Genomic DNA, 25240 nt, shown 5'->3' with positions numbered 1-25240 from the left:
GAGCAAACTTTTATAAATAAGCCACATATTGCTAGTTCTCTAAATGTTACTATAATACTTTAAATAGACCAATATTTTACTAGCCTTCTTACATTATTTATTTAAGCTCTAATTTAGTAGTACTTTCTTAATGCTGACTTTTTCAATGCTATCATTAGGCTTTATTTATTTGTCCTATCTGTCTGCCTGTCAATCATTAGGAATTTTTATGTATGGTATGGCTCAAATATTTACAAGTCATTAAGTTTTATCTTGCATCAGTATAAACACGTCTAACTGTAATCTGGAGAATGTTTACAGTATTTGACCCCTGCACTGGCACTGGTGCACGTAGGAGAGGGAAAAAAACAACCAATCCTTCAAAACCCCCCACCTATTTTAGAGAAGTTAGGAAATAGAAGTGGCAGACTAACCAAGATCAGTTTCAGCTTTTCACTTTTCAGAGCAGACTGTTGAATGAGATGTTTCATCCGAGGCAGAAAGTAATATTTTAATTGCATTTCTACACTACAGACATTTTTCTCTTAAAAAATTTCTTCAGAAAGTTAAATTTTGGATCATTTAGATTTGTGGGCTGTTTAAATTATTGATTCTTTTCAATGTCTTCTTGTAATCTATGAATTTACAGGTTAAAACAGAAAAAGGTTTGTATTCTTAATTTCTTGCTGAAGGATGCCAGCACTGATACTGTTAATGAAGAGCTCTAGTAAAACAAGTATAAACCTTTCATGAGAACATTCCTTCCTAGAAGGAGTTGGGTTTGCCCTTTCCCAAGATTTAGATTTCTGTGAAAATTCCTTCAGACATTTCTTGGCCAGAAAGCACTCTTTCTTTCTACTCTCTATTCATCTTATTAAATGTCGCTTCTATCAGAGGGAAAAAATGCTGTGATTACTGAAATATTGATGATTTTTTAAAAGATGGACTAGCACTCATCCTGACAAGTCTCATTTGAATGAATAAGAGATTTAAGAAGAACATCCCACTGCAGTCAGCAGCATGCCTTTTTAAGGGGAAAATATTGTTTCGTGAGATAATAAATATGAAGCTTTGAATTTTAGCCAGGAATTATGAATGTTGATTGGATATTCTCCTTTGCTTTTAGCTGTATGACAAAATTAACACAAAGTCTTCACCGCAAATCAGGAATCCTCCGAGTGATGCAGTACAGAGAGCCAAAGAGGTAAGTCATAAGTATTTTGTAAATGTATTTGGGTTTCATATGTGCTGCCTTTAATGAAAATGTTTCTGCCACACAGTAAGAGGCAGTTGCCTTGAAGTCACAGTGGACTATTATACTCAGATTTAGTATTTTTAAGTTTATCACTGAGCATTTACATACAGAAGAGAAAAAAGAAATCTTAGCAGCAACGTTGCCTAGATTTCTAGTTCTGGTTCTGCTATGTAAACTTGAACAGGTTAGCATATTAATTTTACTTCTCTTTTTAAAAAGAAGGAAAAAGTTATTTTACCACACTTGGTGGAAATAGATGTGCTATGAAAATTTGGGTTGCTTTTTTTAAGGTGGTAATATTCAAAAGTTAATTAAATATTTACAGCAGCTAACTTCAGAGAGAAGTCATTTTTATAAATTGCCAGTTAATGTACATCTTCCACAAACTTTCAACTTTTTATTATAGAAACATTAGAAAACATTAGAAACATTAGAAAACATGTTAACATGTTTTCAACATTAGAAAAATATTGCAGAAAGTTTGGAAAGTAGAAATTCATCTATAATCCCATCTCCTTACAGTAATTTTCACTTTCACTTCCCCTTTTCCATTCACTATCATTTGCATATAAATTTTTTGTAGTTACAATCAAAATTTATCTTTCTGTTGAAAAGTGAAAGTGTTAGTCACTCAGTCGTGTCCGACTCTTTGTGACCCCATGGGCTGTAGACCACCAGGCTCCGCTGTCCATGGGCTTCCCAGGCAAGAATACTGGAGAGGGTAGTCATTCCCTTCTCCAGGGGATCTTCCCAACCCAGAGATCAAACCCCAGTGTCCTGCATTGCAAGCAGATTCTTTACCATCTGAGCCACCAGGGAAGCCCCAATCTTTCTTTTAACCTAATATAATATAATAAGCATTTTTCCATGCTTCTACTTGGTCTTTGTAAATAAGTTCTAATATTGGCATAGTTTTTTCTTTGCTATTACTAAATTATAACAATGCCTCCATTTTAGACACCTAGTGATTTCTTTTCACTTTTTGAAGTCATAAAGTCTTTATCCAAAGAAATATTTTCCTTTGAAAAAAATTATTTTTATTATAAAGTGAAATTACTATGTGAAAGAATATGAAGACCTAATTCCTTCCCAATCAGATTTTAAACACAAAACCTGTACTGGAAAATATATATTCACTGAGAAACAAGACCAAGGAAATAGAGGTGGCGACAGTCAGAAGAGACTCTCTCTAAATTAGGAGACCACACTGCAGTGCTTAAAATCATAGGCTATGAGAGTAACAGAGAACCAGAGAGAGTATATTGTTTCATCTTTTGTTTCACTGGTAAAAAAAAGCAAAGCATAAAATACACCAAAGGAGAATTGGCTTATTATCATTAAACAATATGAATTAATAGCCTAATCAGCATGCGTTAAGAGTACATTTCCATAAGAAAGGAATCTTGTAGTTTTCGTTGGTTTTTTCTTACCTGAGGAGGTGATTGAGTAGTACTAGCTAACATCTAATCTTTAGGCTAAGTGACCTCAAAACATCCATTCCTGCTCCAGTTGTAGGATTCTCAAAGGCAAGTCAAGAGACTCCTGGTGGGTACATGACTTGCATGCCCCTGGCAGCCAATACTGCTCAAGCAATCCTTGATCAGCTTGACTTTTAGAATTGTACACTGTGTATAACCACTCTGAATCCAACTATCTACAGTTAGAACTGCAGTAATAGGTTTACTCTGAAAAGGAACAGAGGACTTCCCCGGGGCTCGTGTCACAAACTCCATTCTAGTGGTAAGGGATAACTTTTGAAGAACAATTTCATTTGAAAACAACCATTTAAACCTGTACAGAGAAAATGTTAGCAACTAATTAATGAAGAAAATGTGAGTGAAAAGAGGAAAGTTTTTGATTGTTTCTTTTGTTTTACAACTAGTGGTGGTGGTTTAGTTGTTCAGTCAGATCCAACTCTGCTACGCTACAGACTGTAGCCTGACCTACAGACTGTAGCCTGACCTACAGAATGTAGCCTGACCTACAGACTGTAGCCTGACCTACAGAATGTAGCCTGACCTACAGAATGTAGCCTGCCAGAGTTCTCTGTCCATAGGATTTCCCAGGCAAGAATACTGGACTGGGTAGCTGTTCCCTTCTCCAGGGGATCTTCTCGACCCAGGGATCAAACCTGGGTCTCCTGCATTGGCAGGTTGATTCTTTAACACTGAGCCCACTGGGAACCCTTTCATGCCCTGGCAATTAATTCTGGGAACCATTGCCAAGACGTGGTTTTATCTATGTGAGGAGATGAGTGTGGAGAAGAACATTGATTCTTTCAGGCTACAAGGGAAAGTATTTGTGTTTCTCTTCTTTATTTTTGTTTGAGCCTTTGCAATTTTAATCTTTCTGAAAGGAATGGACAGTTTTGTTAATTATAAAAGAAATCTATTATCAACTTTTACTACAGATTCATCTTGATGGTAAGTTTGGAAAAAGATTTGCGGAGACATTTTCCCATTAAGTTTAATTAAGTTACCTAGGCCTGTAATAAATATGTATTACAGAGTTGTCATTTTGTTTTGTATTTTTCAATAATCTTTCGAGTTATAGTTGGGTAGAGACTATTACAGCAATTTGTTTTATTTTTTATTACCACCAATGTAGTTCCTATGTATTAATAACTTTGAATAAAATGATGAATTTTTTTCCAGAATAATTATTTTGCCTGCCATAAAAATCCATTCATACTTTTTAATTTAAAAAGAATTTTATATTTTCATACTATTTTATATCTTGCTTGTTTTTTTAGGTATTGGAAGAAATTTCATGTTACCCTGAGAATAACGATGCAAAGGAACTAAAGCGTATTTTAACACAACCTCATTTCATGGTGAGTAACAGTTAAACTTCTGTAGAAATAAAACCTCACTTTCAAAAGAGGGTTTTACTAATTCTTATGAAATACAGCCATCTTCATCAAATGTGCTTTCAGCCATATGTCAGAGTGTTAAGATTACAATACCAGATAATATCAAATTATAAAGATGCTATTTGCCAACTTCATGGAGTTGGAATAAGAATTAAGTAGATGATACATGTACTGTGCTTTGCACAGTGTCTGATATATCCTTAATGCCTAATAACTGTTAGCTAATGAATATTATTAGTTACTCCATAGTATCTGTCATGTCTAGGGCACAGTACTCAGTAAAATATTGAATAGATTAGGAACTTGCCCATTTGGAGATAAGTTAGTCAACTGACTGTTCTGTGCAGTGTGTTTTCCGCAGATAGAAGCCTGTACATTCTGGACAGATGGGTCTATCTATTAATTGATAAGTAACCCTCAGCTCAATTCCGAGAATGATGTAGGACCATTGAGATCAGTAGATCTTTCAGATTCGAAGTAAGCTAAATAAAGAAAATAATATATAGCCAAATAAAATCATTTTTTTAAGGTTAAGGTTTGTTTTTTTTTTTTCCAAAACCATAAAGCTAAGACAGCCTCATCTCTCACAACTTACCTAACTTCGAAGCCTTGGTTTATTTAGCTTTTCTGACATCAGAGAGAAATTAATTTGTGCATTGCTATTAGTAAGCATTTTCAGAAATAATAAATAGTTCTTGTAATTTCCTGGCTCAGGAAGATCTGCTGGAGAAGGGATAGGCTACCCACTCCAGTATTCTTGGGCTTCCCTGGTGGCTCAGCTGGTAAAGAATCTGTCTGCAATGTGGGAGACCTGGATTCGATCCCTGGGTTGGGAAGATTCCCTGGAGAAGGGAAAGGCTACCTACTCCAGTATTCTGACGTAGAGAATTCCATGGACTATATAGTCCATGAGGTCACAAAGAGTTGGACACAACTGAGCGACTTTCACTTTCAGTTGTAATTTCTGAACACCCAGCTAGGTGCTTAAAAGACATTTTCATTTACTCATCAAATATGTAAATGCCTACTGTATGCCAGACACCATGCTGGGCACTAAGGGTAGTGGTGAATAGGATCAATGAAGTTCCATTCTAGGTGGGGCATGGATAGGTGAACTAGAGACAGACAGTGAGCCAGTAAACAAGCAAGATAGGTTCATATCATGGTAATAACTATGAAAAAAAGACAGGACAATGGGGCAGAGATGATAGTAAAGGAGAAGCTATTTCAGAGGGTCAGGAGAAAGGCCCTCTGAGGAGTTAACATGTGGGCTGAGACTTGTTTTATGAAAGAATCAGCTTTCTGAATGTTCAAGCATGGGGACGAGCAAATGCAAAGGCCCAGAGGCAGGAAAGAGCTTCATAGAGTCAGAGTACAGAAGAAAGGCCACTGTGGCTGGGATATAGTAAACAAAAGGGAGAGTTGAGCTGGCAAACAAGAAGAGCTGGCAAGGGTGGCAGAGGCCAGACCACAAAGGGCCTTTGGGGCCATGGTAAGGAATCTGGATTTTCTCCTGATTGTACAGGTGACAGTGACTGCAAGCAAGAAAATATTGTTAGACCTGTACTTTTTTAGAGATTGCTGGAGCTCTTGTGTAGAGAATGGACTGTGGTGAGGATAAGACTTAAGAGAGGGAGACCAATTAGGAGGCTTCTGTGAGGTGGTAGAGGCTTGGAGAAGGATGGGGCTGATGGAAAATGAGCAGATTGGGATTCTGCTTTAGAGGTGGTTGAACACGGACTTGCTGATGGCTGAGATGTGAGGTAATGTAATTAATTTTAAGTTCAGAGAGGAAACTGTACCCTAGAAAGGCTAAGAGGCTTGCTTTAGGTCACCTACCTAGTAAGTGGCCTTATGGAGGTTCAAAACCCAGATCTTTCTGGCTCCAAAGGCTGTGCTCTTAAATGACTTGTAACTAGGATTGATTTTCCTATAAACTTAATTTGAACTCAGTGGGCATTCCCAAATAAGCATATGTTTGGATAATGTCCTGTGTGGGAGGTATAATTCTGAGCTGTATATACTATGTTAAACTTTTAAATGCTAGAGCTTTCTATTTTAAAAGCATTTTAAGATCATGATTTCAAATTTTTGGTATTGTTAAAGAAATATTAATAAAGGAAAAATTTTAATTTATAATTTTTATTATACCAAAGTTTGGGAGTTGTTCTTAGCATATAATTTTGTACTTCTTCAATTATTTGACTTTTTCTTTGCTTTCTGATCATTAAAATATGAGGATTTAATGTTGGGTTACCTTACATTTAAAAATACAGATACTTAAATTTTTTTACAGTAATTAAAAGAAGAGAGTATAGGTTTAAATGATTTTTTAAACTCTGTACTCTAGAGGTCATGATAAAAAAATATTAGCACACTATCCTTTTTCAGTTATTCCATTTTAAAGACTTTTTTTTTTTAAGAGAACAGATCCTTTGCTTATTGCATTTGTAAAATATAAAACATTAAGGATAAAGACAATAAACAGAATTGAATGTCTATGCTTTGATTTTTTTCCTTTAAAATTTTCTGTCCTAAATCCTATTTTTTGAAATTGGTATCTTACTTTCTCAATAAAAACAAGGTGGTTATAATCACCTTAGGTTGACTTGAAAGTTTCATTATTAAGTGATAAATTTTATGATTTGTAATTAAGAAGCCCGAAGAACTACTTTCAAACCTAAAATTTCTTTTTTCCTATAAATTTTAAATGAATTTTTCCCACTCTAGTCTGAAGTTCTTAGTTGTCTTGTCCATGTCCCTTTTACATACAAAACAAAAAATTGGTTTTTTCCTTTTTCATGATTCTTCTTATGTGATTAAATATAATAGCTATTTCAGCTTAGTAACAATTGCTTAGTCACCTCATAACATACTTGAAAAAAATATTCAAACTCTAATTTCTCTATTTTTTATTTGGCATACTCTTTTAATGACTTTTTTTAACAATCTGTAAGTGGCCCCTTATTTTTGTTTGTGTATGTGTTGGATAAAAGTTTCATTTTGTGGTAGCAGTCTTTTACAGTAGCAAATAAAAGTTAGTATCAAGTATGACCTCATTTGGTGATATAATTTAAGGATTTTTCTCTTACGGTTCAGTTTTGGTATTTTTGTGATTGTGGGCTTATCCTTCCTTATAAATAAAACATTAATACAAGTGTTTGCTTATATAATTTAAAAGGATGGATAGAAACCGTTTGCAAAAAACAGTATAAACACTTTCTCCAACCCATGTAATTGACATTTTCCTAATGAAACTTGGTTCTCTGTTTACCTAGGCATATATCCTCCTCCAGTCATACAAAGCATATTTTTTAAAATTCACTGTTTATAGAAAACACATCTATAATTAATGCATGCGTCCTAAGTTGCTTCAGTCGTATCCAACTCTTTGCAACTCTATGGACTGTAGCCCGCCATACTCCTCTGTTCATGGAATTCTCCAGGCAAGAATACTGGAGTGGGTAGCCATTCCCTCCTCCAGGGGATCTTCCCAACCCAGGGATAGAACCCGCGTCTCTTATGTCTCTTACATTGGGAGGCGGGTTCTTTACCACAAGCGCCACCTGGGAAGCCCCATAATTAATACAATGAACCTAATTTTAACAGACGAAGTTTTTCAGTTCACCTATAATTAATTTTTGCTTTCTGCCTTAAATCTTAGTCTCTAAAGAGGCTATAATTAAACCAACCAAAGAAGGATTTCCCCACATAGCACAGCCACTACCACTTTGGCCAGGGGTACTCATGTTGGGTGTAGCCAGGACACAGGTCAGGAAGCCCAGGTCCTCAGGGCCATTGTGGAGGCTGGCTTTCAAGCCGTGCTACTTACTGCCCCTCAGTGCCTATACCAGCCCTCTGAGATCTTGCAAATATCTGCCATTTCTATTATAAATTCAGATGGGTATTGAATAGAGCATACGCTCTATTGATGACTAATCAACGCCATCATCTTTATGATTTTACCACATTGTTACCTTATTTTTGCCTCGTATATATAACTGAAAAGTGAAAATAGCCGAGTCATGACTTTGGTAAATCTTTTAATTTAATAACTTGAGATGTTACAGGTTATGCTGTTAAGGCAATTTTAATTATGTTTCATTATCTCAGATATTTCATTACCCTACAGATCACAGATTAAAAAAGAACTGAATTTATAGTTAGCTCACAAGAAAATACAATATATAAAGTGCCAAATATGTTGATACTCAGCTGTAAAATTCTCTTTGAAGTAGAAATGTTAAAATATTTATTCTTATTAAAAACTTTCTTATGATGGCATGAAATGTAAAGTAAGTGGAAGAATAGCCTTTTCAGGGAAACAAAACGATATTTGTTACCCAGTTTCACCACGAGGACATACGAAGATACCAACACAAAGAAATCACTTTTTCTTTGTTAATGGGCTTTGCAAAAAGAAGTCATGATGATAACTGTCAGCTGATTTTTTGTTTAGTGCTCCAAAAAGTAGAAATGAGCAAAAACAGTAACTAGGTTTAAGATTTTGAGCTCCATATCATGTGATATTGGGGGAAATTACATTTCTTCAGATACGTTTGTGTGTGGTTTTCTTTCTTTTACTAAGTCATACATTATAAATTATCCTTTGCATTATGTAGCAGTTATTGTTAATACCACTGGTAAAGGATATTTGCTCAAGGCACCAATTATTGCACTGTTTCTTTTTAAATTTGTTTTCATTTTAAGCCCCAGCACAAATTTGCCAGCTCTATGTACAAAAGATTCTTTCTGCTCAATTATTTCAAATTGTGTTATGTCAGCCTTTAATTGAGCAAGTTAGCTGGACAATTTTTTAGAGCATCAGACAACACCTCTTACCCAGATAATGAACAAACACATCCATTCATTGATTGGCTCACCCATTCTTTCATTTGTTCCTTCATTTTTAAAACTCCATCTATCATGATTGTGCATGCTCAGCTGCCTCAGTCATGTCCGACTCTTGGCGACCCAAGAGACTGTGGCCCGCCAGGCTCCTCTGTCTTTAGGATTCTCCAGGCAAGAATACGAGAGCGGATTGCCATGCTCTCCTCCAGGGCATCTTCTCGATCCAGAAAACGAATCCCTGTCTCTTATGTCTCCTGCTTTGGCAAGCGGGTTCTTCACCACTAGTGCCACCTGGGAAGCTCCATCTGTCATGATTACGTGTCAGAAAGAAATTATGGCACGGCTCTATCTAGGTGTAATGTGCTTTGAATTCTCTTTAGATGAGAGATACCTTTGAGAGGCAAAGAATAATTTTATTTGTTTATGTAATAGACTCCTACTGAAACAGTTCTATTATTAATATTTTATTTCCCTCATAAAATATCAGGCCTTACTTCAGACTCACGATGTAGTGGCTCATGAAGTTTACAGTGATGAAGCATTGAGGGTTACACCGCCTCCCACTTCTCCCTATTTAAATGGTGATTCTCCAGAAAGTGCAAACGGAGACATGGATATGGAGAACGTGACCAGAGTTCGCCTGGTCCAGTTCCAAAAGAACACAGATGAACCAATGGTAAGTAGGGGGAAAAAAATCTCCTGTGTTCTCATAAAATCCCAGCATGAGTTCGAGCACCTACCTTCAACCTATACTACTAGAGGTGGGGAGGAAAGGAGGGTGTGGAGAGTTTTCAAGAAATCAGTTTCCAGATCCTCATTTCAAGGCCACCACCATACCCCCGCCCCCACTACCCCCACCTAAAATTGTCCTGCCTGACACGTGCCTAAGGTATGTTGGCTTTCCTTCCCACCTCTCCTTTCACAGTTGCTCTTCAACATCAACAAAGAAAGGACAGACCTGATATATTACTCTAGCGTGTAAAGACCTCTGGGATAGCAGGGACGGGGTCCAATGTGAAATACTGGAATTGGTGTTGAAAAGGTGAACGTCTAAAGTTCCTTTTACAAGTCAAGTGGTGTCCAGATCTTTTGCCCTCAACAAAATTAGAGGAAGACTAATTGGGAAGACATTCAAAGAATTGAGTGCCATTGTTAAAGTTCCTTCCATTAACACCTACCTGTTTAGTATGAATTTACCTTCTCAGTTCTTAGGTGTAGCATTGGAATAGAACTGATGCTGAACCCTGCTTCATCCTCATAGAATTTTCATAGACTGGGAAGATCAAGGAAAGGCTCCTTGATGTTAACTGCACAGAGGGGGCAGTGAGAGGGGAGACCATCCAGCCAAACCAAGTAGCATATGCAGAAACCTGCTAGTGAAAAGTCTCTTAGCCCAGTTTAAAAATGGAAAGAAGGCACCACAGCTAGACTGTAGAAAACAAGATGTGTGTCAGAAGAGGGCCTCATAAGTATTGATTTTGTTATCTATTTTAAAAACAGTGAGAGGCTATTAAAGAGTTTTAAGCAGGGAGATAAAATCAGATTTTCATTTTAGAAATAAGCACTCTGGAAGATGGATTAGAGGGGGACAAGAGTGGCTAGGGGGAGACCAGTTAAGAGACTGTAACTGCATAATACATGGGAGAGATGATGGAGCTCTGAACTACAGGGATGGATGTTGAGTGGAAAGAAGGGAATAGATTCAATAAAAGAGTAATTCAGGAGACCTTGAGAATGGATTGTTGATGGGGACTGAGGCAGACGCAAGTGTCTAGTGTGACCCTAAGCTTTAGGTTTTTCACAGCCAGGTGAACAGTGATGCTACCCACTGAGACAGGGAATATTGGGAAAGTTCCAGTTTTTAGGAGGAATGATTTCTTTAGGAAAAAGGAAAACATTCAAACGTATGTATTCGTATCTGCTCCTCAGAACATAGAAAAGGGATCTTGGGATATAGGAAAACAGATTATTTAAGAAAGTTGCCCAGTTGCTTTCCAGGTTAAAGGAAGAATTACAGAGCAGTGATCCTATGATGGCAATTTCCAGAAAGCCCTCAACCCTAGACATTCAGGTTGTAATTCTCACTTACTGTTCTTTGCCAGTTAGACTGTATTATCTCAGCACTTACAGCAGACATGGGACATGAAGTCACCTCACCCCTCTGGTGCTCACCAAGCAACTCTTTGACTTAACAGCCCAGGCAAAGGTCCTGAGGCTTTGGGTCCCTCAGGCAAATCACTTCATGTCCGTGGAGACCTCATTTTGCTCATACTTTTCTTAGCAAGTATGACCAAAAGTGTGCTTGATTTCTACCTACCCAGATCCTACCCAGCTCTGAAAGTCTAACACTCCCCTCATTCATTTCATATATTCATTCACTCATTTAGCAAATGTTTTTAAGTACCCACTATGTGCAGAAAAGACCTTGGTGCTGGGAAAGATTGAGAGCAGGAGGAGAAGGGTGGCAGAGAATGAGATGATTGGATGGCATCATCAATTCAATGGACATGAGTTTGAGCAAACTCTGGGAGATAGTGAAGGACAGGCAAGCCTGGTGTGCTGCAGTCCAAGGGGTTGCAAAGAGTCAGAGAAGACTGAGCGGCTGACCAACAATGTGCAGATGACTGCATGCCAGTGATGTAGTGGCAGACAAGACATTGCCCTTTCCTGGAGCTCAATTTCCATAGGGCTGCCAACTTTTTTTTTGGCCACACTGTGCAGCATGCAGGCTGTTAGTTCCCCAACCAGGGATAGAACCTGTCCCTCCTACCCAGGAGTCACAGAGACTTAACCACTGGACCACCAGGAAAGTCCCAGGGCTCCCTGCATTAAACAAGTAGATATGCACTTTAGCACAGTTTGTTTAACAGGTGTGATTATGACAGAACTATAGGGGAGGAAAGACTGTGTCAGAGAAGCACGAGAAGGGGTGATGTTCAGCCAATCAGAGTAGATAGGAAAGTGGAAGGGACCACAAGAAGGAGGCCCAGGGATTTCCCTAGTGGTCCAGTGGTTAAGTCTTCGCCTTCTAATAGAAAGGGTGCAGGTTCGATCCCTGGTCTGGGAGCTGGGATCCCACATGCCTCATGGCCAAAAAAACCAAAACATAAAACAGGAGCAATATTGTAATGGATTCAATAAAGACTTTCAAAAAAAAAAAAAGGAGGAGGAGGCCCAGCAGTGTCTTGTGATTGTCACGTTCTAAAGCAATTCAATGACAGTTGCTTGATGTTCCGTATGAAGATTAACTACATTAGAAACATAGACTGAGTGAAAGCATAAATCTGTACCCCTGAATTACACTTTTCAGCAAGCATAAAATAGCCTTGAGTCGTCCCCAAAAGTCTCCTTAAAGAAGCCCTTCTCTCTCCCATCTTCTATGATCCTAGTGAAGGTGTGTAGTTCTTCTCCCTTTACTTGGTTGCCATAAAAATGGAAATTACTTTATCTGAAACAAATTTTCAGGAATATAGTTTTCTATAGTTTTACATTTAATACAACTAAATTTGCTTCTTTGTCCTGTTAAAAAAAAACATTATAGTATCATGCAGCATATACTTGTCTGATTTCTTTTGCTTTTTGGACCTTCTAAAATATATCCAACTACGTATGCTAGGTCCATCCCCCAAGGGTGATATATTCACATTACACCCTTGTTTTCCCATTTTTAACATCACACTTTTAATTATTTCTCTATTGATTGGGAAATTCCCATAGTTGCATGTGTTAAACACTGAACTTCAAATAGTGTAGACAATTAGGAAGAGGCTTATGTAAACAAGCTGGGCTAGGTTCAGCAGTAGCTGGGCCAAGCCTTTCCCTGGAATTTGGGAACTTGTCAACAGAGAAAACATGAGTCAGTTCTTCTCTGCAGAGAAACATTTGAAGCAGACAAAATAATAAATACTAACTTCGGTTGATTTGAGGTGAACTTTCCCTAGCCGTGAGAGGAGACAAAGAGGTTGCAAAGAGTCAGAGATGACTGAGCAGCTGAACAACAACGATGTACAGATGACTGCATGCCAGTGACATAGTGGTGGACAAGACATTGCCCCTTCCTGGAGCTCAGTTTCCATAGGGCTACCTACTTTTTTTTGTCTATCTCATTCACTTCCATGCCTAGCAGAGTATCTGCCATATAACAGGTTCACAGTAATATTGGTTGAATGAATATGCTAATTCGGTAATTTCAAGAATGGAATCCTCATTGTACTGTCATTTCCCTTATGAAATTAGATTTGACTTACACATTAATTTACAGCATTTTCCCAGGAGCACCTCTCTTGGTAACCATATGTGCTGATTGAATGTACAAGTTGGAAATGAAACTTGAGCAGTACAGTTGAATGTGGGACTAGAAACCTTTGGGAAACCAGTTTATTTTTAATTGCTTGCTTACCATTTCTAAGAACCACAAAATAGGAACTATGCAAAGTTATATGTTGTAGAATTGTACAAATTCAGGTAGGGTCTAGATTATAAAGTCTCAAATATTTTCATGGAACTTTCTAACTGTTATTTTCCGGTGAAGAAGATAAGACAGAGTCCTGCTACCCCCAATCATCTCAAATTCAAGATCAGTTTTCACTGAGGGAGCTTGTTAAAAATATAGATCTGGGCTCTATTCCAGACTAATCAAAAGAGTGAAATTAAAAATCAGTATTATCTAAAAGGTCTCCATGTGATTCTTAGAAACAACCAAGTCTAGTACAAAGATATGTTTATGAAAGCTTGTCTTATAATGGTGAATAACTGGAAAGTAAGAGTTGTAATCGGACTTCCCCAGTGGTCCAGTGGTTGGGAATCTGCCTGCCAATGCAGGGGACATGGATTTGATCCCTGATCCAGGAATATTCCACACGCCATGGGGCAACTAAGTCCATGTACCCCAACTACTGAGCCCGCACTCGAGAGCCCGCGAGCCACAACTGCTGAAGCCCCGCACTATAAAGCCTGTGCTGCACAAGAGAAGCCACCACAGTGAGAAGCCCGCACACCACATCTAAAGAGTCATCCCCACTCGCCACAACTAGAGAAAGCCTGCCTATGGCAATAAAGACCCAGCACAGCCAAGAAATAAATAAATATTTTTTTAAAGACCAGTCCAGAAGGCTTGTAATTAAAAACAAAAAGTTGCAATCTATTCCATAGAATAGTATTCTGGCATTAAGTATACAGAGGTTCCACTTCCAACCAAGGTGGAATAACAGCGAACAGATTTACTTTCTCACCTGAAACAACAACAAAAAGAACACACACAACGATAAAAGAACTGTTTGCAAGATATTGGGCATCTGGCAGCAAAGAACAGTGATCCCTAAGAAACAGGAAGCAAACAAACCCAGTGATCATCCCACCTTACTGACATGAGAGAGTTTCCAGGCCACAGCATGGTGAAGGGGAACTGAGGCAGAGCAGACTGCCTGAGGACACAGAGCTGAGGGCCTGGGAAGACCAAAGCAATAACATTCATAGGACAGAGTGCTGAAGTGGAGAGAGCTGCACAGAGAGAAAACTCTAGAGGGTCCCCCTCGTGTATTTATCTGAATAATGATCTGCACGTTTATGACAGGAACCTACTCAGAGCCAAGGAAAGGCCATCCAAAAAGGATGAGAGGGAACAGTGCCCAACACTCACTGTCTGTCCCCACCTCCCAGACTAGAAAAACCAATTCAAGGGGCATTGTGTGGAGTGCTTAGGAAGGTCTTGCCTCAGTAATGAGGAATTATTAGCCCTAGACAGAGAATTGCTCCAGACCCACCTTAACAAATCCTGAAAGCAAGGCCCAAAGGATCACTCTTTCCAAATAACTGAACTACATCCCAGGACAAAGCTTAAGAATATAGAAATAAAAAAATAATTGACAGCACTATTCGAATTAGCAGGAAAATTGCACTATGGGATTAATGGCAGTTTAGACATTTCAGAAGAATAGATTCGTGAACTCAAAAGACATAGCAATAGAAACTACCCAAAATAAAACACAGAAAGAAAAAAGAATTTTGAGAAATGAAAAGAATAACACTGAGCTGTGGCACAATTTCAAGCAAACTAATATTTGGTTCATTGGAATCTATGAGGGAGAAGAGGGTGAGGAAGAAACAAAGTGTTTTTGAAGAAATAATGGCCGAAAACATTCCAAATTTGATGAAAACTATAAATCTGCAGATACAAGAACCACAGTGAACCCCAAGCACAAGACACATGAAGAAAACAACACCAAGGTACATCATAATCAAACTGCTTAGAACCTGTGATAAACAGAAAGATCTTAAAAACAGAGATAAAAAGGAAATGTTACATACAGGGGGACAAAGATAAGAGCGATATCAGATCTCTTATGAGAAAGTATAATCAAGAAAACAATAATTTTAAAGTACTGGGGGGAAAAAACCTCTCAACTTAGAATTCTAAACCCAGTATAATTATCTATCATAAAATAAAGGCAAACTATATAGAACAGTATGGAGGTTCCAAAAAAACTAAAATATAGAGCTAGCATATGACCCAGCAATCCCATTCCTAGATCTGGAGAAAACCATAATTTGAAAAGATGCATGCACCCAGTGTTCACTGTAGCACTATTTACAGTAGCCAAGTCATGGAAGCAACGTAAATGTCCATCGACAGAGGAATGGATAAAGAAGATGTGATATACAGTGTGTGTGTGTGTGTGTGTGTGTGTGTGTAGTGGAATATTGTTGGAATTTTGGGATATTATTCACCCATAAAAAGGAATGAAATGGTGCCATTTGCAGAGACGTGGATGGACCTAGAGATTGTCATACAGAGTGAAGTCAGAGAAAAACAAATATAGTATCATTTATATGTGGAATCTAGAAAAATGGTAGAGATGAACTTACTAGCAAAGCAGAAACAGAGTCACATTTGTAGAGAACAAACGTATGGTTACCAAGGGGGAGAGCAGGGGTGGGACGAATGGGGAAATTGGAACTGACATAGGTACACTAATATGTATAAAATAATTAATGAGAACCTACCATTTAGCACAAGGAACTCTACTTGATGCTCTGTGGTGACCTAAATAGGAAGGAAATCTTAAAAAGAGTGGATATATGTATATGATATGTATATTATATATATATGATTCACTTTGTTGTACAGCAAGGAACTAATACAACATTGTAAAGCAACTATACTCCAATAAAAATTAATTTAAAAGATAAAATAGTATTTTAAAAAACACTAATTAAAAAAAGGCAAAATAAAGACATTTTCAGACTTAACAAAACTGAAAGAATTTGATAGACTTACAGTGTAATAAATGTTAAAGGATATCCTTATCATTTAAATCTCTCTGAAAGGTAAATGGAAGTCTAAACAAAAATAGTAGCAATGCATTTGGGATTTTTTAACATGTGAAAGTAAAATATATAACACAAAAGTCAGGAGGAAGGAAGTGGAAGTATACTGTTATAAGATTCTTATAATACATTTCACATGGTATAATATCACTTGAAGGTAGACTGGTAAGTTAAAGATGTATGCTATAAACCCTAAAGCAACCACTAAAACAACAAAACAATTATAGCTAATAAAACAGGAGGGAAAAATAGAATGAAAATAAATGAACTAATCCAAAAGAATGCAGAAAAGGGGAGCATAGGAGAGATGGGACAAATAAAAATCAAATAGCAAGAAGATATATTCATCAGTAATCAGTAATCATATTAAATATAAATTGTCTAAATTCTCCCAAATTAAAAAGTAGAGATTGTCAGATTGGGGTATAGGAGGGAAGCAAGACCAAATTATATATTGCCCATAAGAAATGCTTTATAAATGAAAACAAATCATTTTAAAGGAAAAGACTGGAAAAAGATATACTATGATGACATTAATAAAAGGAAGCTGAAATGACTATATTAATATCAAAGTATATTCTCAGGCCACAGTGGAATTAAATTAGAAATGAATAACAGAAAGATGTCAGGAAAAATCCCCAAGCACTTGAAAACTAAATTATACAATTCCAAATAACCCATGGATGAAAGAAGAAATCAAAAGAGAAATTTTAAAGTATTTTGAAGTGAATGAAAATGAAATCACAACATACCAGAACTTGTAGAATACTGCTAAAACAGTACTTAGGGAGAAAAGTGTAGCACTAAATACCAGTCTTAAAAAAAAAGAAATATCTTAGAACAATGACCTCACCTTCCACCTAAAGAAACTAGAACCAAAAAAGCAAATTAAACCCAAAGTGAGTAAAAGAAAAGAAATAATAAAGATCAAAGTGGAAACAATTTAAAAAATCAAATGTTTCACTTTAAGAAAGTGAAACAATTTAAAAAATCAATAAAACAAGCCTTTCCTTTGACAAGATCAGATCAATCAGGTGTGGGGGTGAAGACACTAATTACCAATATCATGCATAAGAGAAGTAACATTACTATAGATCCTACAGATATAAAAAGAATAATAAGGAAATATGGTAAACAACTTTATGTCAATAAATTAAACAACCTAAATTAAATAGACACATTTTTGGGGAGACAAACTACCAAAACTCACTTTGGAATAAACTGAATTGCCCTATACTATTTAAAAATTGAAGTTAGTCTTTTAAAAAATCCCTCAAAGAAAACTCCAGGCCCAGGTGGCTTTACTGGTAAATTCTACCAAACATATAATAAAGAAACAGTACCAATTGTACACAGACTCCTCCCAAAACATTGAAAAGGAAAGAATTCTTCCCAACTTACTATTTTTGATGAAAAGGAGGAAGAAGAGGTATAATAGCTACTAGCATTACCCTGATACCAAAACCAGACATTTTGCAAGTAAACTACAGACCAGTAACCAGGTACTTAGATGCACAAATTCTAAACAAATCCATACCTCACAAAAGAAAAATACATCATGACCAAGTGGAGAATTAGCAACATGGAAAATACTTATAAGATTAAAAAGCATTATATAAAATACACGTATGCTATTGTTAGAGTAACCAAAATATCAAAATGAATATTTCTGTCATGGCATAGTAGAGTTTTCTCCTCCATTTTCCATATTTTCTTTAATGTTTTCCTACTTTTGTAGTTAAGGTTATCTACAGCATAATCACAGATATAAAAAGAATGCCCTGTCATAGTAATTCTATTTTTGCTTAACTTTTTACAGGGAATCACTTTAAAAATGAATGAACTAAATCACTGTATCGTTGCAAGAATCATGCATGGGGGCATGATTCACAGGCAAGGTAAGTTCCATATATAATTCTTTCTTTCCTACCTTAGATTTTTTTTCATATAGCATAGTGTTTTATGATCCATATAAAAAATCAGTTTGATTGATGGTTTATATAAATGATTTATCTGTCTTTGGTTTTAATCATTGTTGGCCTCCACTCACTTGTATTCATCTCCACATGCTTCAGTTATACTATACAGTTCTGTTGCTGGAGCATCTCTGAGTCACTCTTTAGATCCTGACTTACTAGAGGCCATGGGAGATAAACTGAAGTATCATATGGGTCCCAGGATATATGGAAGACATCTACCATGGGATATAAGATATATGTATATATATTTGCAAAGTTAAATGACAGTTGACTACTATAATTCATTCAGGAATGAGATATACTATTTATAAATTAGGAAATCAGAGTTTGATAAATAACAATATAATATTTCAATGGTAAAATAAGAAAGATCAAATCCGTGATTAAGCTCTTAACACCTGCTACAGTAAATGTAGTTGAGAAGGGAATTCACTAAGGACTGAAGTAGACAAAAAATGATTTTTTGAGAGAGTGGAGCTACTGTTAACTCTCCAGTGGATAAGATTTGGACATGGAGGTTTAGGTTCCTCTTTGAAGCGACTGTGTTATATGTATTAGTATTTAGAGCCCGATCCAAAAGTGATTCTCCTGTCCAAAAATTAGACTTCCTTTCTTTGAGATCGTGTTGTATGTGTGCTTAACACCTCTTTCCTTCACCCTGGAGAGCAAGAGGTAACACCATCAGCCTTTTAGTGCTTTCTTGTCCTCTTTGGAGATGACTGCTTATGTACACAGATGGTGCCTGGCATTACTGCTGCCTTCAGCGCAGTCTAGAGGTTTCATGAGTGGATAGCACTCACACAGAAAGATACTTGGTTTTAGAATCCTGTAGGAATTTTGTGCTTATTATTTTTAGCAATTTCGTATACATTCAGTAAAGTTACATCATTGTATCTTTAATCTCTTTTTCTTTTATTACCACACTGGCTAGCCCCTGCTGTCTTTAATAGAAGTGGTATAGTGGGCATCCTTGTCCTATTCTTGTTTTTAAGAGGTAGCTTTCCAATGTTTCCCCATGAAGAAGAATGTTTACTATAGATTTTTAGTAGATACTTTTTTATTAGAGCTGAAGAAGTTCTTTTATATTCTTAGTTACTGGACATTTAAATTATGATTGAGTTTGAATTTTATCAAATGCTTCTTCTGCATCTGCTAAGATGATTTATTTTCTTTTCTCTTAACGTGGTGAATGACTTTTAAAGATTTCCTAATGATAACCTCCCCAGCATTTCTCAGATAAGCCCAGGGTATTTATTGTGTATTATCTTTTGGTACGTACTGCTTGATTCTGTGTGCTATTATTTTGTTTTAGATTTTTGTGATCACAATTGTAAGTGAGACTGGCCTGTGGTTAATTTTCCTTTCCTACGTTTCTCTATCTGATTTTACTTTCAAAGTTACCTTGGCCTCATAAAATGACTTGGAGAAACTCTCTTCGTAAGTTCTCTGAATATTGTATAATATTGGAATGATTTGTAGCCTGAAAGTTTAGTAGAACTTGCCTATAAAACAATCAAGGCCTGGTGTTTTATGTTTTGTTTTAAGGAATATTTTTTTGTTACCACTGTCAGTTTCTTTAACATTCATAAGGCTGGTCAGGCTTTCTATATCTTGGGTGAGTTTGGTAAATTACATTTTCCTGAAATTTTTTACATTTTTAAAATTATTCTAGTAAGCTTCTTCTTAGTGTCCTCTTACGTTTTTATGAATGTTTCTACTGTCTCTGTCATTATGTACCCATGTTTATTCCTAAGGTCATTTATATGTGCCTTGTCTTTTTCCTCCTGATCAACTTACCTATTTTATTTTTTCATGACCTATTTTGTTATTTTCTCCTTCCTTCTACTTTCTATTGGTTTTATCTAACTTTTAAAATCTGACACTTGGTTCATTTACTCCAGTCTTTCTTCATCTCTATGTATTTAAGATTAAACTCTACCTCTTGAAGTACTGTTTTATCTGTATCTTACCAGTTTTTAGATGAAGCATTTTTATTATAATTCAGTTATAAGTATTTTTAACATCTCTATTATTATATTTTTCATTGCCCTACAAGTTATTTAGAGATTTTTTTATGTGCCACATTTAAGAGGGTTTCCTATCTATCTTTTTGTGTTTTACTTCTAAGTTAATTGCACTGGAGTCAGAGAATGCGGTCTATATGACACCATTTTGTTGAGGTTTGGTCAGATTTGCTTTATGGCATAGACCTTTCATCATTTTTATAAATGGCCCATGTTGTACCTAAGAAGACTGTTTTGTTCCTGTTACATGCACAGTTCTCTATATGATTGCTTAAGGTTAATTGTTGTTCAAACATTCTATATATTGACTAATTTTTTTTCTGTTTGACCTAGCAATAATTATTGAAATATTCCAATTATCACAGTCGAGTTTTTCTATTTCTACCTATAGATCTCTTGATGTATATATTCAAGGCTGTTTTATTAGGAGCATAGAAGTGCCTGGTAACCATGTCTATCCTTGTTATACCTTCTACTTAAAACCTATTTTATTTTAATGTAGTTATTCCAGCTTTGTTTTAGTTATTTGCTAGCATGTCTTCTTCTGTTCTTTTATTTCTAACCGTTCTGTGCCTGTGTGCTGTAGAGTGTGTCTTACAAACATTTCTAAATCTGAGGTTTTCATTTTGTAGTGCCCTCTGATGATTGCGAAAAATCCGCCTGCAATGCAGGAGACCTGGGTTAGATCCCTGGGTTGGGAAGATCCCTGGGTTGGGAAGATCCCCTGCAGAAGGGAAAAGCTACCCACTCCAGTATTCTGGCTTGGAGAATTACATGGACTGTACAGTCCATGGGGTCGCAAAGAGTTGGACACAACTGAGTGACTTTCACTTTCTGATGATTGCTATCTTTTAATGGGCAAGGATAGTCCATCAATATTTAATGTAGTCCATTAATATTTCAGTAATGATTTCTATCATCTTGGGTTTTTTTTTAATTTATTCCATATTTTAACTGATGTTTTTCTTCATGTTTGTTCATTCCGCCCTGGTAGCTTAGACTTTCAGCATTCTATTTCTCTTTTTAGGTGGTTACCTTGAAAACTTGTCATACATATTTAACTTGACATATGATGACTCAGACAGACACCTGCTATGCGGGAGACCTGGGTTGAATCCCTGGAGAAGGGAACAGCTACACCCACTCCAGTATTCTGGCCTGGAGAATCCCATGAACAGGGGAGCCTAGCAGGCCACAGTCCATGGGGTCACAAAGGGTCGGACACAACTAAGCGACTTTCACTTTTCACTTTCACACTAAAGGGAAACGGTATATTAATTCCACTCTCTCAAAGAATACAAAGACATTGGAATCAAGTTAGATCCCATTCTTGACTTACATGCGCTTTCCTGGTGGCTCAGACGGTAAAGCATCTGCCTGCAGTGAGGTAGATCGGGGTTTGATCCCTGGGTCAGGAAGATCCCCTGGAGAAGGAAATGGCAACCCACTCTAGTACTCTTGCCTGGAAAATCCCATAGATGGAGGAGGCTGGTAGGCTTCAGTCCATGGGGTTGCAAGGAGTCGGACACGACTGAGCAACTTCACTTTCTTACTTGACTTACATATTATTCTTGCCCAGCATTTTTATTATGTCCTATTTTAAATCCACAAATTTGAAATTATCTTAAAATACATGACCATTGTTGTTTGAATTTACATAAATGTTTACGATTTTATTTGTTCATTATTCCTTTTGCATTGCAGACCACCCTTTGGTAAGCATTTTTCGTTCTTCCTAAACTATATCCTTTATAGTTCCTTTAGTGATAGTCTCTTGTTGATAAACTCCTTCAGGTGGTGTTATCTGTAAATATTTCATTTCCACCTCAATCTTGATTACTTTTGCTGAGAGCACAATTTTAGGTTAATGGTTACCATTCCGGTTTCTTTTGGCATCTGTTGTTTGATCTTGAGAAATCTGGTGTCACTACAATTGTCCTTGCTTTGTAGGTGATCTCTCCTTTCTCCCTGGACTTTTTAAGCTCTTTGTCTTCAATGTTCTGTAGTTTTACTACCTCCTGGCATGGCTTTCTTTTTATTTATCCTATTTGGGATACATTATTCTTCCTGGAGCTCTGTGATCTTGTTTGCATCATTCAAGAAAATTTGCAACCATATTTCTTAAAATATTGCCTCTACATTCACTCTATCATCTCCTTCTGAACTCTAGGTAGATGTGTGTTAGACATTCCCTCCATATCTCTTAATATCTTTTTCATGTTTTATTTCTTGTTTCCTATCTTCCTTACCTCCTTATTTCTCTGACCTGCATTCTAGTTAATTTATTTGGTTATGTCTTCCAATTAGCTGAAACTCTTCAGCCATATCTGAACTCCCGTTCAACTCATCCATTCATTGACTTATGCTACTGATTATATTTTTCCTTTCTAGAAGTACTAGTCACTTGTTCTTATTCTTATTTTCACATCTCTGTTCACATCTGATAATCTCTTGTTGCATACTCATCCTTGTAGAAAAGGTCCCTTTCTTTCTTTTTCTTTAACATATATCTATTTTATACAGGCATACCTTAGCGATATTACAGACTTGGTTTCAGACCACTGCAATAAAATGAGTCACATGAATTTTTTTGTTTCCCAGTGCACATAAAAGTTATGTTTGTACTATGCTATCCCCTGGAGAAGGAAATGGCAACCCACTCCAGTATTCTTGCCTGGAGAATCCCATGGATGGAGGAGCCTGATGGGCTACAGTCCGTGGGGTGGCAAAGAGTTGGACACGACTGAGCAACTTCACTTCACTTATCATCTACTAAGTGTACAGTAGCATTATGTCTTTTAAAATGTATATACTTTAATTTAAAATTACTTTATTACTAAAAAATGCTAACCATCATCTAAGCCTCAGCAAATCATATTCTTTGCTCCTGGTGGAGGGTATTGTCTGGATGTTGATGGCTGCTGACTGATCAGGGTGGTGGTTGCTGAAGGCTGAGGTGGCTGTGGCAGTTTCTTAAAATAAGACAACAATGAAGTTTGCCTCACTGATCGACTCTTCCTTTCACAAATGGTTTCTTTGTAGCATGCACTGCTGCTTGATAGCATTTTACGGGTGGTAGAACCTCATTCAAAACAGGAGTAAATCCTCTCAAACCCTGCCACTGCTTTATTAACTAAGTTTATATAATATTCTAAATCCTTTGGTGCAATTTCAACAATCAATTGTTTGCCATCTTATATAAGCGCAGTTCATAACACTCCCAGAACAGCAGAGATCACTCATCACAGATCACCATAACGAATATAATAATGATGAAAAAGTTTGAAATAGTGTGAGAATTACCAAAGTGTGATACAGAGACAGGAAGTGAGCAAACACTGTTGGAAAAATGGCACAGATAGACTTGCTCAACACAGGGTTGCCACAAACCTTCAATCTATAAAAAATGTGGTTATCTTTGAGGCACAGTAAAGCAAAGCACAAGGAAACAAGGTATTCCTGTAGTCTATATCTGACCATTCCAGCATCTATCCTCCTTGAGGATCTGAATCTATTTCTTCTCTTTCTGATGACTCAACATAATAGTTTGCCTTATTGTATGTTTGGTAATCTTTGATTATAAGCTTATTGCTTGCTCAAATTAGTAGAAGTCGTGGGAGCCTAAACTGGGAATACTTTCCTCCAAAAGTGGTCTGTTCTGTGTTTTACCAGCTGCCACAGAGTGCCACTGAACTGGGTCTTGGCTCCCTGCAGAATCCTGGGCTTAGCTTCTCTAACTTGCTATTGGCCCAAGACTCAGAAGGCAGCCAGCAGGCAGTGTGGCAATGGCATTTACCCCTCCCACTGGTTTCATTCCATCTTGATTTTGCCGCCACTCTGGATCCAGCTCACTGGGTTCTTATCTGTGGAAGGGAGAGTGGGGATGGAAATGGGAAGTATTCTTGGGGATTCACATTCATTTTGTGAGACCAGTAACACTTCAAGGGGTGAGCCCTGCACGGGATATAGTTGTAAGAGAGTTTGTGAGTGCCTAATCTACCATATTGAGGCGAAGGCAATGGCACCCTACTCCAGTACTCTTGCCTGGAAAATCCCATGGACAGAGGAGCCTGGTAGGCTGCAGTCCATGGGGTTGATAGGAGTTGGACACGACTGAGCGACTTCACTTTCACTTCTCACTTTCATGCATTGGAGAAGGAAATGCCAACCCACTCCAGTGTTCTTGCCTGGAGGATCCCAGAGACGGGGGAGCCTGGTGGGCTGCCGTCTATGGGGTCGCACAGAGTTGGACACGACTGAAGCGACTTAGCAGCAATCTACCATATTGAAGACAAAAGTCCCCAAATTTTTGTTTTATGTTTTATTATGTTAACTTTCAAACATGGTTAGAGAGAATAGTGCAGTGAGTTCAAGTAGAGAAAAGTGGAAAGAATAGTGCGATGATCACCTACGTACCCATAACCCAGGTAGAATTATTGTTAATTCATGACCATACTGATTTCACCTGTATTTGCCCTACTGCCCCTGGATTACTTTGAAGCAAATACAAGGCTTTTTATCTGCATTTTAGTGTGTATGTCTTAAAGATACCATGAGCTTTGCATAATGAAGTCAGGTCAATGACTAAACGTGTGTGCAATTCATAAATAAAGCAAAAATTTACATAACACTATTTAACCATTGTTTCTCACTTTTTCTAGTTGAAGTGTGACAGAACCCTGAAGTGCCTACCAAATTATTATTAAAAAGTTGCAGTATATCTAATATAAATTTATTGATATACAGATATTATCACCACAATTCTTTGAAAAATCAACAACCTTTATATCATATTTGGTAGATAATAATGATGATATCAGCAAATACTTAAATGGCACTATGCACCAAGAACAGTTCTAAGTCCTCTGCATCTAATAAACTCATTTAATCCTCACAACAATCCTATGAGATAGATACTATTTTCATCTCCATTTTATAAATATGAGTTTTCAGG

General features: G+C 37.0%; 1 protein-coding gene across 1 annotated transcript in view; it reads left to right on the top strand.

The window, feature by feature from the left end:
• Positions 1-25240, top strand: part of CASK (calcium/calmodulin dependent serine protein kinase) — a gene marked incomplete in the record, with an annotated part of 361613 nt that overhangs the window by 295125 nt on the left and 41248 nt on the right. The window contains 4 exon segments of the mRNA XM_045164543.1: positions 1106-1183; positions 3987-4067; positions 9445-9633; positions 18103-18181. Coding sequence (XP_045020478.1) covers positions 1106-1183; positions 3987-4067; positions 9445-9633; positions 18103-18181 — 427 coding nt within the window.

This window comes from Bubalus bubalis, chromosome X (assembly GCF_019923935.1).
Source record: "Bubalus bubalis isolate 160015118507 breed Murrah chromosome X, NDDB_SH_1, whole genome shotgun sequence".
Lineage (NCBI taxonomy): Eukaryota > Metazoa > Chordata > Mammalia > Artiodactyla > Bovidae > Bubalus > Bubalus bubalis.
The sequence above is the reverse complement of the archived record's forward strand: the minus strand, read 5'-3'. Positions and strand labels throughout refer to the sequence as shown.